The sequence below is a fragment of the Lagenorhynchus albirostris genome, chromosome 1 (assembly GCF_949774975.1).
Source record: "Lagenorhynchus albirostris chromosome 1, mLagAlb1.1, whole genome shotgun sequence".
Classification (NCBI taxonomy): domain Eukaryota; kingdom Metazoa; phylum Chordata; class Mammalia; order Artiodactyla; family Delphinidae; genus Lagenorhynchus; species Lagenorhynchus albirostris.
The window spans coordinates 74,604,881-74,620,760 of record NC_083095.1 but is presented as its reverse complement, the minus strand read 5'-3'; the positions used below and the strand labels follow the sequence as shown (position 1 = coordinate 74,620,760).

Sequence of the window (15,880 nt, the reverse complement as noted above, 5' to 3'; positions counted from 1 at the left end):
AGTACAGATTTTCATTGGCTAAAATCTGAGCATGGGTGGAGCCAAGCTCAAAGGTCTCTTAGCAACCAACAAGTTCCCATTGATTGGCTAATCTTTCCGAGACTCAGGGAAAGCAGAAGCGTCCTTAGGTATCCGCCTATCGCTCTCTCATTGGTTAAATGACTTGCGGAAGGCGGGGCAACCGGGCAGAGAACCGGAGAAAAGGACCCCCCGACTCGCTCCCGGTTCTCATGTAGACTAGGCTAACACCGCGGAGGAGCCTATTGACGTCCTTGGCCGTCCCCACTCAGATTTGCCGAGGAGCTCACGTCAGGCTTCTCTGGGACAGCTTTCTGGAGAGCAACTGCATTTGCTTCCCGTGGGGAGGGATGCTGGGCTGCCCATCCCCATTGTGTCATACAACCCTCCCAACCGCTGCCTCGTTTCCTCGGCGCCTGGATCTCATGTGACTGTCACAGATTTGTCTTCTTCCGCATTCTGCCTGGTCCTACAGCTCATATACCTTCAGTTCAAATCAGTGCCCCACACACCTCCCACCGCAAGGGTAAACTTGAGGCAGTTTCTCAGGTGACTCTGGGTGCAGCAGTACTCAGCCCTCTAGCCAGAAAGAGAAGTCCACCCTCACGTTGCAACGTCTTCCAGAACCCCCAGAGCCTTCAGCTGCCTAATACAGCTGCCAGAAAGATAGCTGGTTATAACATGGAGAGGGCCATGGAGTCACAGGAACCGTGTTGAGTCCTGATTTGAATACTAACTTTATATCATTGTACCAATTCAAATTCCTCTTCTGTAAAATGTAGAATAGGACTAGATTATCTCTTAGGACTTCAAACTCTAATCCTATGATTTTATTCAAATAAAAAAAGTGGCTTCTTGCTGGTGAAGCCTGGATGACTTCCAGTTTCTCTCCCAAGAGGTAACAGAGGAGCTGGCAGTACAGCAGCTCAGGAAGGTGGAAGGGAAGCTGGCTTCACTCACTACCCTATCTTTCTCCATGGCAACAAACTCTATGCCTCCTCCCCCAGACAAGAGCCTAATCACAGGTCCTAATGGACAAGACCTCTCTGTAGCTGGTCAGAAAGCCTATAATTGGGAGTCCAAGAGTCACCACTAAGCTTCTTAAATAGGAAATAAAGCTAGGCCCCTTCAAGTCTCGGATAAGAGCATCGATCTGAATATGTGTAAGTAATGGGTGGAGAAGCAGAGGCAGGGGGCAGCAGAGTTGGAGCAGGAAAGGCCATAACCTCACTTTATTTGTATTTCCTCCTTACACAAAATCATCAAAATAGGAACAGAGATGGGCAGAGAAAAGGGCTGAAAAGTTGTTCAATCCACATGTTCTCAGGGCTATCCCAGGGAGCACTTGAGGCTCAGTGCCTGTTGGAGTAGCCACAGATTCAACATGAATTCCTCATGCCCTGGCCTGAAGTCTTCACAGATTGGTGGCGTGAGCCCTGCAATTCTCATCCTTTGCCCATCTTGATGTAAGGCAGGAAAGTGGACTGAAATGCTCCTCTCTGATGGGCAAGGCAAATCAGAGCCCATGGTGTACTGCACCTTCTGTGCTACAGGAGCAGAACCTGAAGCTGCTTCCAAGGTTCTAGACACCTGCAGGCAGGGCTAGAGGCCAATGGTGTAAGAGCGGCCTGTGGGGTTGTGAATAGCAGAACAGACTGGTGCTGTCACAGCCCACTCATACCACACCTTCTTGGAATTGCTGCATCGCCAGAAACGCACACAGATGGTCTGGCCTTCACGCACGGTAATGGGCTGCTGTAAGAAGAAAGACATGGAGGTTCAGGGTGGAGCTAATGAATTTTATGTGGCAATGTACTAAGCTAGGTGTGGAGATAAAAATGATCAAATGACGTTCCAACCCTCATGAGGTTTATTTGAAGTCTATCAGAACAAATAATCAGAAATGAACAGACACTGAACAAATAATCAAAAGTGGGATGAACACTGTGAACAGGGATAGGGTGCTATGAAAACACCTATGAAAGTTAACACTAACCTAGTCTACAAGGTCAGGGAAAATTATCTGACAACAAGAATGTTTAATGAGACTTGGAAGATAAGTCAGCTGAATCAAGAAATTAGCCAAGAACTTTACAGGCAGAGGACAAAGGTGTGAAACCGCGAGGCAGGAAAGAACATGGGGCATTAGAGGAACCAAAAGAAGGTCCATAGGACTGAAGCAATGTAATCAAAGGACAGTGGCTGAAAAGGCAGGCAAAAACTAGATCACACCAAGTCTAACAAAGATTTAAGACCTTATTGTAGGGCAGTGGAAAAACATCGAAGGGTTTTAAAAGGAGAGAGATAGGATCAGATTCATGTTTTTAAAAGATGACTCTTGCTCCAGGTAGAGAATGGACAGAAGAATAGCCAGAGTAGGCGTGGGAAGCCAGGCAGAAGGCCCCTGCAGATATCCCAACATCTACAACAGGATCCAAGAGCACGTGAGAGCAGTAGAACATGGGTCACAGACAAGCATCATCCTGGGAGAAGGGAAGGGGCAGAACACCAATGACAATAGTTACTCTTTAACCCAAGGAGCCTTAAAGGTGATTCCTACCTTAATGGGGAAGAGGATGGGAAACCATGAAAACATCCCAGGAGAGTGAGTCTCTGGACGGATACCTAAGTGGACAAAGTAATTTAAAAAACTGAGTATAACTGATTCACTTTGCTGTACACTGAAACACAACATTGTAAATCAACTATAATCCAAAAAAATTTTTTTTAATTAAAAATTAAAAAAAAATTGAGGTCTCCATGACTCTGCTTTTTGCCTAGATTGAGGAGAATCTCTTCTGTGAACACAGAAGCAAGTAATCAAAGATCCCCATTCACTGATTCCTGGGTTCCCTGTGACTCTAAATGAAACATGTACATACGCTACCCAAAACATGTACATACACTGCCCAGGTAGCATACTCTTATACTCCCCATCTACTGCCCAAGACACTTACTCAGAGTGATGTCCTGATAAAGCACAGTCTCAAAGTAGCCTGCAAAGCCATGCAGCACTGTGTTCACCTCCACGGGAAACTCCAAGGTGCAGTAGCGGTTGTTGTCAATCATAGGATCTGTCAGGGAAGAGCGGTGTGGGTGATGAGTGGCCAGAAACCCTAGACAACTTGGTAAAGCATGAGCAGGAACCAGGAAAGGAAGCCCTGATAGAGACCAGATAGAGCAGACTCAGGACAGCAAGGGAAGAAACCAGGAGGGTGAGCTCTCACGCAACCAGTCAGAGGACAGCCATGCAGGAACCCACCTCTGTTGGGATGGCTGAAGGTAAAACAGGGCTGGGGCGCAGACAGCTGGTGGAAATTGTGCAGTCGTACCACATAAGGCATTTCAAACTGGGCCTATCCCGAGAGAGAACAAGATCTGGAGAAGACAGGCAAGCGCTACCTAATTCCCCAGGGAATGCAGCTCAAGCTTTAGGGACACAGACAAAGATAAAAACACAGGGACTTCCCTGATGGTCCAGTGCCTAAGACTGCGCTCCCAATGCAGGGGGCCCGGGTTCCATCCCTGGTCAGGGAACTAGATCCCACATGCTGCAACTGAAGATCCCAGCACGCGGCAACGAAGATACCATGTGCCGCAACTAAGACCCGACGCAGCCAAATAAATAAATATTAAAAAAAAAAGAAAAAGATAAAAACATAGTTTCACTTCAATTGCTTTCCCAATTGCTTCACCTCTTCATCTTCTCCAGTGGAAGAAAACACTTATGCTGACAGAGAAAAAGAAAAGGACTAAAGAAAAGAGTCCTCCAGAAGAGAGTATCTCTTTACCTCAGGGTCGCGGTCCTTTTCCCGACAGGCTCGGACCTCATTGTACAGCTTGGAGGAGGAGATGGGAGCTAGAAAGGAGGTGTACTCCCCAGGGATGCTCACGCCATCATCTGCAGAGCGGGAGAGTCACATTACTTCCCAAGGGATGGAAATGGTGCGTCTGTACTGAAAGCCCAGACCTCCCATATCAAAATAGACCCAGGCAGCTCCATGCTATCACATTCCCAGGCCAACCTGCTCCTAACTCCTGCCCTGAGGGATTCTACTTCTAGGTTAATTTAGAGTCACACAAGAGTAAAACTGGAAGGAACCCAACGTATTTTAATCTGGTGGTTCTTAACTTTCTTTCCTTTAAGATCCTAATGAAAGCTAAGCCCAAAGTACATATGTCAGCTTAGGAAGTCTACAGATCTCCGATTAAGAGTCTCTGCTCTGGTCCACTCCCCTCATTTTACAGATGTGAATACCGAGGTTCAGAGAAATTGCTTCATTTGCTAAGGGCACTGACCCAAGTCTGCCCTGCCTTCCCTAAGCTTTGTAACCTCCTCTAGGCTGCTGCCACACCCACCCCTCCCCAGTCCCGTCCAGCCTTCCCAGTTGATAATCCAATCCCCTTACTCAGTACACCCCAGCCTGGAGCACCTTTTAGGAAGTGCTGGGCTCCATCCAGGCATTCCGGTGACAGCTCATTATCAGCGAAGGACCCCAGAAGCTCACTGACAATGATATCCGCTTTCTCTGGAGCCACCCACTCCCGCATGTCCGATGAGACTACTGTCACCTGGCTTCCCCATTCTTCAAACTGCCAGTTCTCCAGCCTAAAACAGAGATGATACAAGTGAGGATAAGATAAGAAAAACTGACACTGGGGACAAACTTCCCAGCAAAAAAGGTTGCTACTCACGTCACCACAGCATTTGGGTTCTTCTCCACAGCGTACAGCTTTATCCGCCGGTCAGCCTGCTTGGCTGCCCTCAGGGAAGCATTCACCAGGGGCCCCCGACCTGCTCCCAGCACCATCAGCACTCTAAGAAAGAGAGGGAAGAGTCAAGCTGACTCTGCATGTAGAGAGGCAGGCATGCAAATCTCTGGAATCATGGGGAGAGCACTCACTGGACATTGGTGTCCTTCTCTTCCTCTGGCACTCGGTCTAACAGACATTTATAGATGGCCTGGGGGAACGAGGGAAGACCTCATGGCTACAATGCCATCCTCACCCAGGTCATCCTGGCCCTGTGCTTGACCCCATCTGGGACCCACACTGTACCTGCTGGTATTGAGAGTATTTGATAGGGTCCTTTTCAAACACTTCGTATGTCTGAGATTCCAGATTATCCATCAGTGGCTGATGAATGAGAGGAAAAAGGCAAAGTAAGTTAGCCAGTTTCTGGCAAGGACAATGCACCAGAACACCAAAACCTTCCCACTGCCTCCTGAGCTTTGATAGGATTTTAGGGCACCTGCTCTCAAGAGACATTTCCTCCCCCCACCTCCCTCCTCTCAGTGTACTCCAGACCCACCTGGAGTGGGGATTGCAGGTAGTCTTCATAGCCCTTGGCAAAGAGTTCATAGGCATTGGGTGGAGGTCGATTCTGGCTCAAGTATTCCAAGTACTGGAGGTAGGAGCAAAACTCTTTCTCTGAGTGGTGGTTGGTGCCTGTGATGATGAACTGCACCTCCAACTGTGAGAATAAGTCAGACCATCAGACACAGTCCTTGTACCAAGAGGATATTATTATGGTTTATGGCCAAAGAGCTCTAGCATAAAATAAGGCCCAGATCACCAAATACCAACAAAAGCATCAAGAGCCCTCCTATGCCACATAATCATCATCCTGGCTCAAGAGGCCCATGGATTGTTGCTATAACTTTTTTTTTTAAATTTATTTAATTTATTTATTTTTGGCTGTGTTAGGTCTTTGTTGCTGCGTGTGGGCTTTCTCTAGCTGCAGGGAGCCGGGGCTACTCCTTGTTGCAGTGCACGGGCTTTTCCTTGCAGTGGCTTCTCTTGTTGCAGAGCACAGGCTCAGTAGTTGTTGTGCACGGGCTTAGTTGCTCCACAGCATCTTCCAGGACCAGGGATCGAACCCATGTGCCCTGCACTGGCAGGCGGATTCTTAACCACTGCACCACCAGGGAAGCCCTGTTGCTATAACTTCTTAAATGAAACTTTCTGCAAAGTTTTCATGAGATCTAGTTCCTTTTGAAATGTTTCTGGGCCCTCTACTGCTATTTGCGTTTTTGCGTCCAAGACCAACTTTGCCGAAATTGCTCTCCAGAAACTAGAGGGGCAAAGAACCCCACAGAGGGAAAAAACAAAATAAAACAAAGAACACCCCATCATACATATGTGAATAAGGCAAGAGGATTAGCTGCAGCACCTTTAGAACCCTTCTACTACACACCTTGAGGAGTCGGAAGATCAGCCTCTGGTGCATCTTAGAAAGAACAGGAAATCCCTTCTTATTGGTCAGGAAAATGCTGGTGGGGAGAATGGCTGCTTTGATGGGCTCCCCAAGCCAACGATCAATGACATGATTAGATGGGAGGTCAGCACCAATTTCGAGAGCTACACAAGGGAAAAGAAAGACCTGTAAATCACTGATAGGTCAGAAGCCTTTCCTTGCTCTTTTGTGCAAGATCTGTCTACTCCTTAAGAGCAAGGCAGACCTAAGGCACAGAGAAAGTAGCAAAACTGCCCAGCAGACAAGTGTACATGAGACCCCTGATTTTTGGTCACAGAAGGTCAGAGAATGATAACGTATCCCAGGATATTTGTGGACTTACCCACCGCAATCCTCTTGCTATAATCACACAAGGTCCGGAAGTTGTGCCACCTGTCCAGAGTCAAATACAGAAAAATACAGTCAAATACATATGGCCCACCAATCATCATACTTCAAGGAGACCTTCCTACAGGTTCCACTCTGTACTTCCCTCCACCCTAACCTTTGCCCTGGTACAGCAGCAAAAGGAGACATACCACATCCATGTCTTCTCCTCTCCACTGTACTCCTCTGTGTGTGAAGTTGGCGCATTCTCAATTATATCATCTCTCAGGTCCTCTGGTGCCACCAATGGCACCCGCATCCAGAACTGCACATGAACAATAAATAGGTTCTGTACCCTATTTAGAACTGTTTTGAACTCATTGGGTCCAGAAAGCTTCCTTCAACTAAAAAGATCTTGATCCAGATTTCAAATTACTCCCTTTACATGCTTTTCCCAATTTGTGATTATATGTATGTGTACATGTATCTTGTGCATACCCTTAAGTAAGTATCTGCCTTGTCTTCTTTCTGAATATTCTATATATTTTATAACTCTCTGCTTACCACTTTTAGTTGTGGGTAGGCAGTACTGACACTTCAATTCTGCCAAATCCACCTTTTACTGAATGGCTAGGAACAAGAAGATACTTAGCACAGCCTGACTACCATAATATGCAGCAGGAAAGGAGGCCCTCAGCCATACCATGGAGGAGTGGTGGCCAGTGTGGATGTGGTTGGTCAAAACTCTCGCCAAGTTTGTGTTATCTTCCTGATTTAGGGGCAGCAGGAAAGCTGGAAGACCCAAATATGCCCCAAAATTCAGCTCCTGTAACATAGCCTGGAATGGAGATCAAGAGAAAAAAGTTAAGAGCAAGCAATTCAAATAGCTTTAACTGCATTATATTAGATTTACTAAATTACGGAGGGGGAAAATACTACTCTCCCCATCCAGCTTGTTTACAGACCTGATCTTTAAAAAAATTCATTGAAGAGGTCAGTCTTACCGCCTCGGAGTTCCTGCGGATCTTTTCCACTTTTGAGTCTGGACGAATCCATGGAGAAAGCTTTCCCACAATTAGTGTATTCCAGTCTGCACTCCCCCACCCAAGAAAGACAAAGACTGAATGAGGTTCAGAACTTTACTCATTCAATTTCTAGTTCTTAACAAGGACTAGAGAGTTAGAGATGAGAGACAGACTTTTTCTATCACAGATACAGGACAGGAGAGCCTGACGCAGAATAGGGAACTAAGGCTTTTAGCAGGTAAGCAAGGAGAGAACAAGAGTTATCTATATCCCGGGGGGAACCAATATATCCAAGTCAAGAAAGGAAGAGAAGGAAGGCACTGATAAAGCATAAGTTGTTATTGCCTCTAATAATTAAGGGGTATGTGGGATGGTCCCTACCCCTTCCTGACAGCAGTAGGTCTGATCGTGTCTGGGGGCCCGGCCGATTCTTAGCAGGTTCCTGAGTGAACTCCCTCTTGAAACGCGGGTGGAACACAGGCATGCAGAGGAAATCAAACCTACAACCGCGACAGACCCAGAATCGTCATGTAAAGACAGCAGCCCAGACATCCAAGCAATTGGACTAGGCTATCTAGATTCTGCACAACCCTTTCAGCTGCCGTCAGTCACCCGACTGGACTGCTGAATTCAGCCCACCTTGGGGCATATCACTTCCGCTGCACTGTGCCTCAATTTCTCCCCGGAACACAGCCATGGAAAAGATGAGTAAAGAGAAACGATGAAAATCCACACCACGTGGACTTTCTATTCTGCTGTCACTGGTTTTCCAAGACTGTCACATCCAGATCTGCACCAGTACTGCACAAGTTTCCCCCCTCAAGGCTTTTCTCTCCTCTCCCTAGCCCCCTCTTACACTCTCAGACGATAATCTCGCTCGCCATGGCCCTGGAGGTCTGTACGCCCCCTGTGTGAGTTCACCTGATAACTCCCCTGACTTTGGGGTTCAGTGACCCCACGCCCCCAACAAGTTTTTTTTCCTCTCTCTCACGCTCCAGGGCCCGAGACTTCTCCCCTCCAAGGACTAATGGTTTCCCCCGCCCTCGTCGTATCCACTCCAACACCCTCACCCCTGCCTCTCGGGAATGACTGGTCTGCGCCTCTCTGTCCCCGAGTTCGGACCCCGCATTCCGCTCGCAGAGGTCCAGGCCCTCACCCCTGCTTGGCCACAGCCCCCAGTGTGTCAGCTATTTCGGGGACGCAATTCAGGTCCCTCCCGCTGGACACGCGACTTCCACTGGCACCGCCGACCGCCATCGCCGCCATCTTTTCCCTCGCGCTGTCCACGCCGAGATTCCCTGACACTAGCAGCCAATCACAAAGCCGAAAAAAAGCCCCCAAAAGGCGGGACGAGTCTCCCTAACAACCAAAGCGTCTTCCACGGCTCCGGAGCTGGAGGAGGAGGGGTGGGGAGTGGCTCTTCCCGCCAATCCGCGGGCTGCACAGTGACGTACGGCTTGGCTCCGGAAGAGTCACCAATCTCAGGGTCTGGTTCTTGACGAACTTCAATCTCCCATAATGCTCCGTGTACTCGTAGAATTCCGATAAGAGACTACACGTCCCATGAAACCCTGCAGTATAAAACCCTGCAATATAAGCTTGAAGTATCATCATTGAGAGCTGCGAAACTGTCTCAGGGCCAGTGGCGCAATGGATAACGCGTCTGACTACGGATCAGAAGATTCCAGGTTCGACTCCTGGCTGGCTCGCAGAGACAGGGGTTTCCTTTATTGCATCCCATGCAATATGGCCATAAGCAGTATTTTGAAAGTCTCCCCTTATTTCTTTTTAAATATTTCCTCATTATCTCTCGCCCTCATTTTGAGGTCTTAATTTTATTGCGTTTTGCAGCCATTTTATGTCAGCTTTTCCCCTTACCGAATTCAAAGGTGATTCTTGTGTCACTACTTAGGTCCATCCGAATCCTGAGAAAACCGGGTTGATGGCTGGGGTCTTTGTGTGGGCCTTAGTATATTTTTAAATAGATTGTGGCAATTCAGCCACTAAGTCTTTGTGATTCTATATCTCAAACACAAAAAAAGTAAACAAACACCTAAACACACACACACACACACACACACTGAGGATAGAGAAAAGGAACCCGTGGTGAGGAAATATAGTGAGGAGAGAGGAGTAATGAACTGCCTGGCGGAGGCCTGAGAGAACCTCTACATTTTCCTATGTGAATGCCTGCTCCAGGGGTGGAAAAGAAGGAAAGGAAGGCAAAGAAAGACGTAGAAAGGGAATACCTGAAGGTAGGGATGCCAGAAGTGCTGAGGGCCTGGCAGCAGGGTTGGAAACAGAACACAATACAAAAGTCCCGAGGCAGGAGGCGTTGACAGAATTTAGGGACCGACTGACAGGGAGCGTGATAAAGGGAAGTCTGTGGGTGATAACCCAGGGTTCTGGCCTCTGTAGAAGCTGGTTTAGGGAGAATCAGGGTTTGGGTTTGAAAATGCTGAATTGGACGTCTAGGGGGCGCTGTGTAATAGAGAGTTGGATGAACAGTGACCTGAACCAGACAAGATTTGGAAATCGCCGTTAGAGAGGTAGTGACCGAAGCCATGAGACTGAATGAGATCACCGTAGCCCGTGGGGGATCAGAGTTCTGAGAAATACGGAACGGGTGGATAGGATAAGCTATAAGGAGCCCGGGCAATGTAAGTGCCCCAAAAGGATGAAGATTAGAAAGCTAAAGAAGAAAATGCCTATGAAGCCTAAGAGAGTTGGAGATGATTTTGTCCCATCTTCTTCTTATTATTACTAGACTTTCTTTTTTTAAATACATTTATTTATTTATTTTTTGGCTGCGTTGGGTCTTCGTTGCTGCACGCAGGCTTTCTGTAGTTGCGGCGAGCGGGGGCTACTCTTCGTTGCGGTGCGTGGGCTTCTCATTGCAGTGGCTTCTCGTTGCGGAGCACGGGCTCTAGGTGCACGGGCTTCAGTAGTTGTGGCTCGCGGGCACCAGCAGTTGTGGCTTGCGGGCTCTAGAGCACAGGCTCAGCAGTTGTGGCACACGGGCTTAGTTGCTCCACGGCATGTGGGATCTTCCCGGACCAGGGCAGGCGGATTCTTAACCACTGCGCCACCAGGGAAGCCCCTAGACTTTATTTCTTAAAACAGTTTTAGATTTACAGAAAACTTCAGCAGGTAGTACAACACAGCCAGTTCTCTCATGCCTACCTACAGCTTTCTCTATTATTAACATGTTAACATTAGTATGGTACATTTATTACTATTCATGGACCAGAATTGATACATTATTATTATTAACTAAAGTACATAGTTTATTCAGATTTTCTTAGGTTTCACCTAATGTCTTCTTTCTGTTCCACCATCCCATCGAGGATACCATATTACATATAGTTGTCATGTCTGCTTAGACTCCTCTTGGCTGTGACAGTTTGTCAGATGTTCCTTGTTTTTGATGACCTTGATAATTTTGAGGAGTACTGGTCAGGTATACTGAAGGACACCTCTCTATTGGAATTTTTCTGATGGTTTTCTCATAATTAGACTGGGATTATGGGTTTGGGGGAGGAAGATCACAGAGGTAAAGTGCCATTTTCATCACATCATATCAAGATTACATACCATCAATATAATTTATGACTGTTGATGTTTATCATCTGGTAGAACTAGTGTTTATCAGGTTTCTCCACTGTAAAATTACACTCCTCCCCCCACCCCTGCTATCCTGTACTCTCTGGAAGGAAGTCACTTGTGCATTCCACGCTTAAGGAGTAGGGAGTTATACTTCCCCTCCTTTAGGCTGGAGTGTCTACAATATTTACTTGAATTCTTCCCTGCAGGGCTTATGAGTAGGGAGTTGACAGGAAGTGGGTGAGTGCTCTGCTGACATTTTAAGAAGAAAAAGAGTTGTTGGGGAGGCCTGCTTGTTCTCTGCCCCAGCTGTGCCCAACCAAACTCTACATTCACAGAAGACTTATTAGATGTTGTTTTGTCTTCAGAAGCTAATTATCTGGGCTGTGGACCATCTGTGCTCCTGGAATCTTCCTCCTGATGTCAAGCTGGAGGCTGCTCTGTTAACTAACCCCTCCATGGGTGAAAGGGAGAGAGGAAATCTATGAAACAGTAATGTCAGTTTTGCCATCAGTTAAAATAATTTTCAAAAGGATTTGCATAAAAAGAGCCTAGAGTTTCTGACTGACCTTAAAGTAAATTTAGATGGGCTGAATTTCATTCATCTGGGATGTCTTTGTTTTTTCATTCAAAATGGCCTCCGCTATGTGGCAAGCATAATGCTGAACAGTTCCCGGGAATTCCACACCAAATTGCTCTCTGCCTGTCTTACAGCACTTTGCTTTGCCTTAAAGAACAGCATGGTCTGTGGGTCTGTCTATATGAGTTACAGAGGAGCAGAAGGAACAGACTGAAAAAGAAATAGAGAACCTTTTAAAGGACTTGGCCCTAGGCATAAAGTCAGAGTTGGTGAGGTCCATCTTATGCTCTCCTTCCCTCTGCTCTGCTCTCCTTGCTGAACTTTTGTGCTCAGAAGCATGTCAGTCACTGTTATACTATAGGATGTAGGCCTTTGCTGGGATGAAGACAGGGAGGTGGCAGGTGAGAAATAATGTTACTTTCTCCAACAGGAGCCAGTGACAAACAGGCCAGAGCACTGGAAACGTTTTTGGAAGGGAAGAAGTACCCTCTCCCAGATAACCCTCCTGTTGCCCTCTAGCATTCCTCACCTTCAGGCCCAGTTCTTCTACCTGCTTCTGTTTTTATGTCCTTGTTTAAACACTGCCAGTGCATTATAAACCCTCCTTTCACCTTCTCTTGGGCTCCCCTCCTTCTTTAGCCCTCGCTTCCCTCCCCAGGCCCACCTTCACTCACCTCTGTGCCTGCCCAGCCAGCTGCACTCTTCAACACCAAAATAATGGCCCATTTGACCCTCCTACTGCTCCAAATTGCTTCTTCACAACCAAGGCTTTCCTCCAGCTACAAAAGTGGCAGAGTTACTGAGGCAAAATAATCTGTGCCAATTTGCATTCTCTTCCTTGTCATCTCTATTATACAGTATTTATCTGTCAAAATGAATAGAAAGTAGAAACTGTACTGGAACATAGAAAAAGATGGAAAACTACCCAATTCGTTTATGAAGCCAGAATATACCTAATATCAAAATCTGTCAGAAATAGGACCCGCCCCCTCCACAGAAAAAAAATAAAGCAAACCTATAGACCTGTCTCACTTAGGAATATAAATGTAAAAATCCTAAAATATTTAAGATTAACAATAAAAGTCAATAGTATATTAACATAATAATATACCAGCACCAATTAGGGTTTATCTCAGGAATTAACACAAAGTTAGGTATTAGGAAATTTATTTATATAATAGGTCAAAAATAAAGCAAGCAGAAAAACATTTGATCATTTTTAATAGACATCAAACAGAAAATGGTAAGTCAATTCCATTTTCTAAAACATTCTTTTATTTTTATTTATTTTTATTATTATTATTTTTTGCGGTACGCGGGCCTCTCACTGTTGTGGTCTCTCCCGTTGCGGGGCACAGGCTCCGGACGCGCAGGCTCAGCGGCCATGGCTCACGGGCCAGCTGCTCCGCGGCATGTGGTATCTTCCCGGACCGGGGCACGAACCCGTGTCCCCTGCATCGGCAGGCGGACTCTCAACCACTGCGCCACCAGGGAAGCCCCAATTTTCTAAAACATTCTTAATAGTCTTAATATTCTTTATATATAAACACATATATATGTATATGAATTCAACAATTTATATAAAGATAAAATAATACAAGAATGTCTTGTCTCATCACTGTGTTATTTAATATTATTCTGAAAAATCCAATACAATGACTGGAAATTTTTTAAAAGCAGTTATAACTTTGGAAAGAGGCAAATTTATCATTGTTTGCAGATGATATGATCGTATACATAGAAAATCCATGAGAATCAATTCTAAAATGATGAGAATTAATAATAGCATTCAGCGACATCACTTAATACAAGACAAATACAAAACATATCTGTAGCCTTCTTATAAACTAAGGATAACCAGTTAGAAGACATAATTAATAAAAATATCCCGGAACTTCCCTGGCGGTCCAATGGTTAAGACCCCATGCCTCCAATGCAGGGGGCATGGGTTTGATCCCTGGTCTGGGAACTAGGAAATATCCCAGTAACATAGTAGTTAAGATCATGGGCAGTGGAGCTAGATGGCAAGAGGTTAAAGCCCTATTTATCCATTTATTAACCATGTGAACCTAACCCCTCTGGCCTCAGTTTCCTCATCCACAAAATAGGAATGTAAATAATAGTTCTTATCTCATAAAGCTGTTATGAGCATTAAATTAGTTAATATAGTAAAGCATTTGGGTGGGGGGTGGGATGAACTGGGAGACTGGAAAAAAATGTAAAATAAAAAATATATATACATAGTAAAGCATTTAGAACCTATCTGCACATAGGAGGCCTTCAATATACATTAGCTATTGTGATTAGTTTTTTACCCATTCACAGAGGTAACAATAACATCACCATAAAATACTTAGCTGTAACCTTACTGGAAAATGAGAGGAACTTATGTATAGAAAATCATAAAATTTTGCTGAGAGATATAAAGACTGAAAAAAAATGGAGAAATGAGTCATGTTCTTCAGAAAATGAATCTTATAAAGATGTCAATTCTTACCAAATTAATTTCTCACTTTTTCAACATTCAGTCACAATTCTTTTTTTTTTTAATTAATTAAAAAAAAATTTTTTTTTGGCTGCGTTGGGTCTTTGTTGCTGCGCGCGGGCTTTCTCTAGTTGCAGTGAGCAGGGGCTACTCTCCATTGTGGTGTGCAGGCTTCTCATTGCGGTGGCTTCTCTTGTTGCTGAGCACGGCCTGTAGGTGCACGGACTTCAGTAGTTGTGGCACGTGGGCTCAGTAGTTGTGGCGCACGGGCTTAGTTGCTCCACGGCGTGTGGGATATTCCCAGACCAGGGCTCGAACCCGTGTTCCCTGCATTGGCAGGTGGCTTCTTAACCACTGCGCCACCAGGGAAGTCCCTCAATCACAATTTGAATGGAATCCTTTGTTACTTAATAAAATGATTCTACCATTCATTTGTAATAAAAAGCAGACAAGAAATGCAAAGAAGGGACTTTCCTGGTGGTCCAGTGGCTAAGACTCCACACTCCCAATGCAGGGGGTCCAGTGTTCTATCACTGGTCAGGGAACTAGATCCCACATGCATGCCGCACGCAACTAAGAGTTCATGTGCCGCAACTAAATATCATGCATGCCGCAAAAGATCACGCATGCCACAACGAAGATCCTGCATGCGGCAACAAAGATCCTGTGTGCCACAACTAAGACCTGGTAGGAAAGAAAGAAAGAAGGAAAGGAAGGAAGGAAGGAAGGAAGATAGATTTTTAAAAAAGGAAAATCAAAGAAAAATTTTTAAAAAGCGGAGAAAGGAGACGGAATTTGCTCTACATTTTTAGCCTGTTACCTCAAACCCTTTATGAAACAAGCAATGTATAAATAAATAAAAGGCTACAATGTGCAGTTGGTACAAGAATAGACAGAGAAAAAAAGACAGGGGCTTCCCTGGTGGCACAGTGGTTGAGAATACTCCTGCCAATGTAGGGAACACGGGTTCGAGCCCTGGTCTGGGAAGATCCCACATGCCGCTGAGCAACTAAGCCCGCGAGCCACAACTATTGAGCCCATGTGCCACAGCTACTTAAGCCCGCGCTCCACAACAAGAGAAGCCACTGTAACGAGAAGCCTGCGCACCTCAACAGTGAGTAGCCCCCGCTTGACGCAACCTAGAGAAAGCCCGCATGCAGCAGCGAAGACCCAACGCAAAATAAATAAATAAATAAAAATAAAATAAAATAAATTAAAAAAAGAAAGACAAAACCAATAGCCCAGAAACAGGCCAGTTGTATGTGTATACATGCATGATTAAATATATGAATGCAATTTTTTAAAAGATTTTTTTAATGTGGACCATTTTTAAAGTCTTTATCGAATTTGTTACAATATTTCTGTTTTATGTTTTGGTTTTTTGGCCACGAAGCATGTGGGATCTTAGCTCCCCGACCAGGGATTGAACCCACACCCCCAGAATTAGAAGGTGAAGTCTTAAGCACTGGACTGGCAGGGAAGTCCCCTGAATGCATTTATGATAGTAATAAGAGCTAACATTTATTGAGCCCTTATTTTGTGTCAGGTTCTATGAAAAGCACTTTACATTCACAGGAACTCTGAATCTTCACATGAACCCAGTGAGG

The 15,880-nt window shown here is 45.5% G+C and overlaps 2 protein-coding genes and 1 non-coding gene across 5 annotated transcripts in view; 2 read left to right on the top strand and 1 right to left on the bottom strand.

The window, feature by feature from the left end:
• The window catches only part of REM2 (RRAD and GEM like GTPase 2), a 120,444-nt gene that overhangs the window by 25,419 nt on the left and 79,145 nt on the right, over window positions 1-15,880 (top strand). The gene's annotated exons all lie outside the window — the stretch shown is intronic.
• PRMT5 (protein arginine methyltransferase 5) lies at window positions 1,223-9,004 on the bottom strand. 3 transcript variants are annotated; one of them, XM_060145933.1, is made up of 17 exons: window positions 8,762-8,988; window positions 7,987-8,105; window positions 7,585-7,670; window positions 7,284-7,418; window positions 6,793-6,905; window positions 6,597-6,646; window positions 6,215-6,378; window positions 5,330-5,491; window positions 5,077-5,154; window positions 4,923-4,981; window positions 4,714-4,836; window positions 4,452-4,627; window positions 3,810-3,919; window positions 3,281-3,374; window positions 2,976-3,092; window positions 2,579-2,643; window positions 1,223-1,773 (listed from the first exon to the last, which is right to left on the bottom strand). In XM_060145933.1, exons 1-17 carry the CDS (start codon window positions 8,869-8,871, stop codon window positions 1,621-1,623), a joined length of 1,914 nt encoding a protein of 637 aa, XP_060001916.1. In that variant the 5' UTR covers window positions 8,872-8,988; the 3' UTR covers window positions 1,223-1,620. The 3 variants fall into 3 exon arrangements, with proteins under 3 accessions (XP_060001916.1, XP_060001919.1, XP_060001923.1); XM_060145936.1 differs by having other exon boundaries at window positions 8,676-8,807; XM_060145940.1 differs by lacking the exons at window positions 1,223-1,773; window positions 2,579-2,643; window positions 2,976-3,092; window positions 3,281-3,374 and adding an exon at window positions 3,381-3,619 and having other exon boundaries at window positions 8,762-9,004.
• On the top strand, window positions 9,242-9,314 carry TRNAR-ACG (transfer RNA arginine (anticodon ACG)). Its single transcript has one exon. It is a non-coding gene; the product is annotated as a tRNA-Arg (tRNA).

Bases quoted from the DNA above. Each gene is read 5' to 3' on its own strand.
- PRMT5 (XM_060145933.1), bottom strand. From the start codon at position 8,871: ATGGCGGCGATGGCGGTCGGCGGTGCCAGTGGAAGTCGCGTGTCCAGC. The intron at 8,106-8,761 runs GTGAGGGCCTGG...TCGCGGTTGTAG, and splicing joins GGGGCTGTGGCCAAGCAGGG to GTTTGATTTCCTCTGCATGC. The intron at 3,093-3,280 runs GTGGGTTCCTGC...CTTCCCTGACAG, and splicing joins CTTCAGCCATCCCAACAGAG to ATCCTATGATTGACAACAAC.